Source organism: Acipenser ruthenus, chromosome 26 (assembly GCF_902713425.1).
Source record: "Acipenser ruthenus chromosome 26, fAciRut3.2 maternal haplotype, whole genome shotgun sequence".
NCBI lineage: Eukaryota > Metazoa > Chordata > Actinopteri > Acipenseriformes > Acipenseridae > Acipenser > Acipenser ruthenus.
In genome coordinates, this window is record NC_081214.1 from 25,110,262 (window position 1) to 25,119,094 (window position 8,833).

The 8,833-nt window shown below is 40.0% G+C and overlaps 1 protein-coding gene across 1 annotated transcript; it reads left to right on the forward strand.

Moving 5' to 3' along the window:
• Positions 1–2,809: 2,809 nt before the first annotated feature.
• Positions 2,810–6,892, forward strand: LOC117963245 (adrenodoxin-like). The gene is made up of 5 exons (XM_034902499.2): positions 2,810–2,825; positions 3,294–3,558; positions 5,158–5,273; positions 5,715–5,844; positions 6,248–6,892. The coding sequence occupies exons 1-5, from the start codon at positions 2,810–2,812 to the stop codon at positions 6,360–6,362; spliced, it is 642 nt and encodes a 213-aa protein (XP_034758390.2). The 3' UTR covers positions 6,363–6,892.
• The last annotated feature ends 1,941 nt before the right edge of the window (positions 6,893–8,833 follow it).

Below are 8,833 nucleotides of genomic sequence, written 5' to 3' on the forward strand. Positions count from 1 at the left end.
CTCGAAGTGTGACGTTTTGATTTCCGTAGTAAGCGGTTCTAGTGAAGCAGTAATCAGAGGGGCTTTGGGTAGTCGTGCTTTTGTGCCGGGTCCTGGTGATAACCATTGTCCAGGGGATTGTTGCTCTTACTGGTCGTTTTAAAGTTATCTTAAATAATGTTTTAAAGTGTGTTTTATTGCATTCAATAAAGTTTGATATTCATGATACCAATTTGCAATGTTGCAGGCTTCTTTCACAAAACTTTGAAACTCACAAGTTGAAGCTTTGTGGATTTGCCCAATGTAGTTTATTTATTTTTAATAATAGCATTTCCTTTTTGCTTTGTTTTTGTGCTGTGAAGAAATATCACAAGGCAACTTAATAGTGAAAGTAGCTGCATGACACGCAGCATTGACAGACAGGAAACAAAACCACTTCCTACCACTAGAGGGCAGAAAACCCCAGAAAAAGAAGTACAAGTTTGCTATAACACCTTGAAAACATGTTCACAGATCTCTTTATCTATATGGCCAATATATTTTTGTAAATGAGGCTATGCAGGGTTTTCATGATCCACTCTAGCTTTTGAAACTTTAGAGTACTGCTTTTCCTGCTACGTTTTTACTTCCTGTGTCATGACTCCCAGACATGGAAATTTACCTTTACAACAGGAAGCAAAATTGCAAACAGGAAAAACGTGTTAAGTCTGTTTTGCAACATTTGGGTTGGTGCTTGAAAAATTAGCATTCATTCCATTTGAAATACCTCCTTCTGTATACCAGTATTGCAAGAGGTACAGTGAGAAACTATATTTGAAAGACTTTTTTTACGTGTATTTTAAGGACAAGTAAAAACTAGTTTTTCTATAAATTGATTTTCACTTAAAATGTTTGAAGTGTCTTCTCTGCAAAACATACGCAGGTTTCTGCAGTTATCAGGTATTTTTCCCAGCATGGAAACCTCTTCATTAGATTGAATGAGTCCAACTCATGCCAGACCAAACTTCAGATGTGTGCTCTGCTTTCAGCCAGCAGGGGGAGCCAAATAACAGGCTAACTACAGCAGCTCCCAAAACTGGAGCAATGGAACTTGATTTTGAATGAATCCGTGTTTCCTCGTGAGGAGAGAACAGCAAAGTACTTACTGCTTTCAATAAAAGCAGCCTGCAAAGTGACTATAACCACACATGCATTTTTCATTTTGAGTGAATTTCCACTGAAAACCCCAAGCATTACACTTCAAATAGGGCACCTATATATCCTTATACTGTAGTTAAAAAAAAAAAAGATAAATGTTCAATTATGAATGCCAGAACAATCCGTTATCATTGTTTAATAGCTTTGTCATTTGGTACTCTTCAAATGCTCCAGAAAGGATAGTGATGCAATAATGCTCCAGAAAGGATAGTGGTACAATAATTACAAATTTTGACAAGACCTACTGGAAAGGCTGCTCAGGAAGTGCAGTGAGGAAGTATATTTGCGTTGTACAGGCTTCTGTGCAGTGCTTCACTTATGGGTTTCTGTGCACGGTGTAACATCAATATGCTTCCCCAACCCACTTTCTCCCAATCAGCCATGTGTAATAATTTCTAAATCCTTGTTGGGATATGTAGTAAGAATGGTACATAATGATCTGAGCAGAAACAAGAGTAAAGAACACATAAGGGGATATTAAACAGGGACGAATAAATGTAGATGCTATACCGTATTCCTTTTAAATCATAAGGCTGTGAGGGATAAGCAGTTATTTATAATTGGCATTTGCCAGTGAACCCAGAAAGTAATAAATGCAAGCACACCCCAAGCAGCAGTCCCCCCACCCCCACCTTGCTTTCTGGGACTAAGAGAAGCATTGTGCAAGCACTGCCAAAGTATCCCTGAAAACTATAAGCCCTGCATTAATCTGCTTGGCACGCACACACGAAAGAAAAGAAATCCATTCAAAGTATTTCCCACCCCTAACCCTAATGTCTTTTCCCAAGGTTGTCTGAAACTCTGTGAGGTTATCACAAGGTGGGCATTTCAATGCTACAAAAACACGTGTGTGCCCTTGAGAAACATCTGTCCGGCTCTAAATCTGTGCGAGCTGGCATTGTCGGCCTTGATCTTTCACAGCCATTACTTTTCTATAGGTACCACGCTGGAGTCGGATAACTTGAATCTGACAGTGAGCAGAATCTGGAAAGAAAAGAAAAGGACAGGGCTGTATGTCACATCGAATAACATATACGATAACATCATGTTTATTTGCAGTTATACAGACCTCTTGGCTAAAGCGGACAGGTGAAATATCTCTACTTGGAGCATGGCACACGTACAGTATAAAATGTGTTCAGCCCACGATGAAGAGATTTTCTGTGTGCAAGTCTAGTGCTGCACTTCATGGTAAAAGCATTGCAGTCGTGTAGTAGAACATGGTAAAATAATTGGGAAATCGTGGCAGTGGGGAAAACCTGAGTATACGAAAATACAACTTAGATGGGTGTAGATTGTGAACATCTGGTCATATATAGGCAACTAAGTTTAGGATTTGTTCTAAATAACATTCCAGCTGAATGAGTAGCACCAGAGCCTGCTGCCTGTCGTTTATCTGGATGCCTAGCTAAGTGCAGAGGCTGTATTCAAGGTAAATCGGAGCACTACATCTGCAGCATGATAGATTCTTGCTATCTGTTCACGTCATTGCTCCATGCACCATAGGATAACAGTCTCTGCACTCAGCTTTCTTGTTTGTTTACACTCCCTAAACATTCCCCACCTTGAAGTCTCCTTGCTAGTCAGTGAACTGAACGCTAGCCGTGTTGCCCTTTTCAAGTAAAGCTCAGACATGGTAAAGTACTTAGGTACAGTATGATGGTAAAGCATGGTAAATACAAAGTCTTTACATGGTAAAAGCATAGTAAACTACACATTTACTGTGGTCATAATTAGTGTGCGCCTGCTACTGTACTCAAACAAACAAACAAAAAAACTATTTAACAGAATGCAGGGAACGACAGAACTTAAAATAGGAACAGGAGGATATTTTCAGAAATGAAAAATATTTTGTAATTAAAGGTTATAAGAACGTAATAATGATTAAAACACCTTTTCACAAATGCTACTTTAATAAGCAATACAAACAAAACAACATTTCTGACGAATATACGCTAAAAAAATAAACAATACATAAACTGTATAAAGAACTGCACGTCATTGGCTTTGATGATGCAAGTTTCATATTAAATTCTGATTAGAAAAAAAAATAAAAATCCTGCACGTATTTGCATTATTAACCCCAGCAAAGAAAGAGGTCGCGTGTGCAAGCTGAGAGCCGCCTCCCTGGGCAGTGCTAGTTTCAAGGCTCTTGACGCTGTACTTAGACCTTCCAGGCAGCCCCGGTTTGCAGACCCGGCAGCGACGTGCACGATGTGTGGTACGGCTCCAGTCCCTCCTCTGTGAACCTGTATTACTACAGCCTTACCTGCTGGGGTCTGCGGTGACACGGCATCTCAGACGCCCGCTGCCATGGGTGGCTTCACAGCACCGAGACTTCCACACCACGCGGGGAGTTTTTAAAGACGCTGCAGAGAACAGGTGCGTTAATTAACAATGTCTTTTTAAAATCGGTTTTAAAAAAGTTTTACTTCTGAACAACAACTACGCATACCATCCGTAAAGCCGTGCTTGTGCTTTTGTTATTTTTTTTTTTTTTTTTACTGCAAGTCTGTTTGATTCAGTGAATACAGTTTGATATTCATTAAACTTTTCATTAAAATAAATAAAAAATATATATTTTTCTTCCTGTTGCTTTATATGTGGGAAAAATGGCATGCATGATAGGGTTACAGTTCTGTGAACAGAACCTTGCATTTCAAAGGTATGCACAGAATTTTAGAGATCCTTTTTGGTGATAGAGTGGCAAGAAAGCTTCAAGGAAGTGGCTTGATTGACTTCAGGTAATATTACAAACTTGCGTGAGGCGCTGTGGTTTCACCAAAAATGCAGGAAACTTTAGACCATAACAGATTGTTACCCAGGATTCCAAAAATGCCTGCTGATCTCCTGAGAATGCTAATGCTAATGCTGTTTTCTAAGAGGTTTATTCCACTAAACAAGGAACGATAGTCAGCCCTTTAAAAAGTCAAGGGTTAAGAAAGTTTTATCCATTTTGAGCACAATGGTAAACTCAGATCTCAATACAGTAGGCACCGTGTGCACACTCATTAAAGACTTCCCATTGCCTTTTGTTTTTACTATGGTTTTGACATGCTTCATCATTATATACGTGTACCTGTGGCTTACACTTTGCTGTGCTTCTAAATACTGCAGCAAGCTTTTATTACAGTGCAAGCTGTTCTATTGCATCACAGCAAGTGATCGTTCCTTCACTAGCTGGATCATTCTCCAGTGTTATCAGCCTTGCCAGCCTTGGCCTCCTGAGCAGTATTACTGAAGAATAGGGGCTGGCCAATGTAAACATGTGATAAAGAGCAATGGATACAATTCTTCAGGGTAAAGGTTCTTCCTGACTGACAGTTAACCCACTGAGACTGAAACACTAGACTTTACTGCATAGAATTAACATCTATGTCAGTTTACTAAATCCACAGGCAGGGGGGATTATAATTGTACACCTTTATCATTTCTTACAGAGCAGCTACAGTGTGTAAACCTACAGGGATTCCACAAGCGTTGGGAGGCTCTTTTTCAGAATTCTCATAGAATCTCTAACCATTCTATAGCTCGATTTAGACCTTGATTAAAAAAAAGAAAGACATGCATTACTAAAAAGCATTTGTTAAAAAACTATAGATACTTTGAAAACACAAAAACATTGCAGAATGACCACGGAATTCGAATGGAATGTGTGAAAATCGCTCTCGCACACAGCTCACTGTCCTTGCTAACTGGAATCAAAGCACTGACGCACGGGCAGGTTAGGGTCAGGGGGACAATGCTCTGTAATAGAGTTGTTTTTGTACAGTGTGTTGTTTGGACATGCTGTGTACTTACACTTCAACAAGTTTGTCATAGACTTCTATAGAAGATTCACTGAGCTGCAGTATTTCAGGGCAACACGTTTTGTTCATCAAAGTGTAAAACAGGGTTTTGGAGCCCATTTCTTAATTAAAAGGGCACAATGGCTGCTTGAATACCAGTCCTAATATCCTTTAATATATATTTGTTTCCCAGCAAAATAACAATCCACTTCATTAACCAAGATGGAGAGAGGACTACGACTACAGCGACGGAGGGGGAAAGCTTATTGGATGTCGTGGTTAACAAGAATTTAGATTTCAGCGGCTTTGGTAAGACTTCTGAGTGAATAAATCATGTTTTTAACTTCAAATGCCAAACTTTCTTTCCTCTGCTATTACCTTTCACATATAACTGAAAATGTTGTTGGCATGTTTTGATCATTTTATTACTACGGTTCTTTTTTTTTTTTTTTTGTAAGCACAACTGCAGTGTATGTCTTAGGATCCCAAGAATACATGTGGCCCAGTCGGCTTGGAGGATATAGTGGATAGTTAAATGAGCTTAAGGCTGTTCTTAACCCTCATCCTGCTCTCAACACCAAGTCAATGAAGTCTTCATTTATTTTGTTAATTATACAACCCTGAATCGAAGGGGTGATATTATGATGATGATGATGATGATGATGATGATGATGATGATGATTAATGTTCCTTACCCCAGATGTTACATTATGTCTTTACATGTGACCCTGTTCTGTCTGGTTGTTCCAGGTGCTTGTGAGGGAACACTCGCCTGCTCAACATGCCACCTGATTTTCGACGAGAACGTTTTTAACAAGCTGGAGCCCCTGGTGGATGAGGAGCTGGACATGCTGGACTTGGCCTATGGCCTGACTGACACGTACGTTTTGTTGTGTGTCAGCAGATAATTTCAGATGGCCTTGACACTGAATAGCAGAGAGAGGCTCTGTTCTTCAACCTGGCCTGTGTTATCTGTGTTAAGACCTTGAGAGCAGGTTTAATCAAAGTCAGTTTATAATAACCTTGAACTTTGAAAACCACATCCAGTATAATACAGTATTCTCTCTCTCAAGCCAGCTTTTCTCTGGACCCTACCCTACCTGCTGTACCTACTGAACACTCCTCTGTAACCCCACCCCTCTGTGTGTTGCAGGTATTTAACCCCGCCCTTCTGTGTGTGTCGCAGCTCTCTAACCCCGCCCCTATGTGTGTGTCGCAGCTCTCTAACCCTGCCCCTCTGTGTGCTGCAGGTTTCTCTAACCCCGCCCCTCTGTGTGTTGCAGGTCTCGTCTGGGCTGTCAGGTGTTTGTTCAGAAAGGGATGGATGGGATGACGGTTCAGGTGCCGCAAAAGGTGAATGACATCAGGAAGGCAGCAGAATTGTCTTGGAAACAATGAGAGACAGGAAGGCAGAAGAATCGTCTTGGAAATAATGAGAGACAGGAAGGCAGCAGAATCGTCTTGGAAACAATGAGAGCTCACACTTCATACTGCTGCTGCGGCTGCTGCTGATGCTGACGTTTTTTCTGTGTCCTGAGTTTTACACTTTGTATCTGCCCATTAAGAGGCTTCCCCAGAAATCCACAGCATTCTCATCTCTTTAGTAAGCACTTACCTGCCTCCCCCACCTGTACCTGGTAACCAGTAGCCCTCATTAACCCAAGCCAGTGCCCCTGATATTCCTTCTTAGTGTGCTGAGTGCATGTAAAAAAAAAAAAACATTGACTTTTTCTTATTTATCCAGGTCAGAATCTAATAAAGGTTTCCTCGAGACATTTCTGTGGTGACAAATGCCCACGTTCAGACTAACTCGCCATGCATGTGTTGTAAAGACCATTAATGTGCATACATTGCTTAGTGGTTTTCAAAGATATTGCAAGCATTGTTTGTGCTGATGAAATGTAATCATTAAAATCTATTTACAGTTACTGCAGTGTGTGATTTCTTTCACACAATACAATACAATACAACTTACTTTTATAAAACGCTCTTCATGCGACACATCCCAGGGCAGTTTACCATAAAAACCAAAAAAGAAAAAGACAAGCCAATGCCAAGCAATCCAGCTCAAAAATACAATTCAAACAGATATGTTTAAAAATGGATTTAAAAGTTTAAACTGCGCCAACACGCCTGATATGATTTGGGACGGAGTTCGAAAGGCAGGGAGCAGAGCAACTAAAGGACCCCTCGCCCCTCCTGATTTCAAGGAGCTACCAGGCCAGCATTTGCTGATCTCAGAGTAGCAGCATAAGGTACCAACAGTTCTGCACATATGAAGTCCTATAATGAGAAATGCTGATTGCAACAAATACAGTCGGTGTTGGTTTTGGATTTGAAAGCCCTGGGAGAAGCATTGTTCTCTACTCAGTACTAAATACTAATGACAATCTGTTGTTCCCACTATTGCCCATAAGAGTCTGGAGCCAAGCAGTTTCTATTTGCAATGAAATGTAGTGCCTCGAAGCTCCAGGGGGATGGTTTAACCCACCAAGCAATAATAATATAATTATTTTTATAAAGCACCTTTCATAGAGGACCACCATCACAAAGCACTTTACAGAGGTACGCTGTGAACCATGCATTATATGCAGAGTCATTTATAATAGGACATTGATTTAATATCTCATCTGCAGGATGGAGCACAAGGAGGTTAAGTCAGGGTCACACAGTGAGTCAGTCAGTAGCACTGGGATTTGAACCGGTGACCTTCTGGTTACAAGCCGTGGCCTTTAACCACTGGACCACACTGCCTCCTATAGCAGTTCTTCTGAGTGTTAAGAGTTTAATTGATTATTGATTACATGCCAACATTCATTGCATTGTTCAAACAGCTCAGACTGTCAAACAAAAGAGAATACTGGTATGTCTGATAACACTTCGATTAGGCCGTCACATTGACTCATTCAAGCCTGATGTTTGTATCCCCATAAACAGTCCAAGCAAATGTCAAGATTGGCAGAAATGTTTTTTTTTTGTTTGTTATAACTGAAATGGCAGGAACTTGTTGCGGGGTCAAATAGACCTAAAACAAGTTAGGAAGGAAGGCATAAAGGTTCCTGACCTGAACACAGAACCTTTTATTCAGAACGGCTTGTAAGAAGTGTCCCAGCTAACTGAATGAAACATTGTTTTACTAAATCCTCTGTCTGGGAACTGACAGCTTTGCTTTCAGGATAAAGATCGCCCTGTAAAAAGCACCTTTGTTCTGCGTTACTGGATCAGGAAGGATTTAAAAAAAGACTAATGTGTCAAATGGCCAGCAGGGGACAGTATGTGGCCATAATTACCCAGGAATTTAATTTGGCAAACTATACAAAACGAGAGCTAATCAACACCCAATTTGAGTTACGAAAAAAAAAAAGTAAAAAGTAAGTACTGGTTAAGTAATCAAACAATTTTTTATATATTTTATTTGTGGTCGTAAAAAAAATAATCAAAAAACAGAATATCTGAAGGCATTTAATTAAAAAAAAACAGGATGGATAAACAAAATGTACAATGCAGCAGACACATCTTAATGTGAAGAAATAGAAGTTTAAAGGATGATAAAACAGACTCAATTAACAACATTTAAAACCGTGACAGCTTTGAAAAGAAGGTTACAGAACTCCTTTACATATTCATTCTGAACCTCTCAGTGATTGGCTCCTGACAGCCACAGCTCTGGAATGGACACAGGTGCTGACGGCACAGGGCGGAACACAGTGTGTTCACTGGCCTAGACGATTCCATACACAGGGCACTGTACGTTTCATATCCATGTAAGCGTTCTAGACCGTTGTCAAAGAAATCAACAGTCTAGAACAGTTTAAAAAAAGGTGAATCAAATATTCAAAATAAAACACCAGTAAAAAAATAAAAGTTAA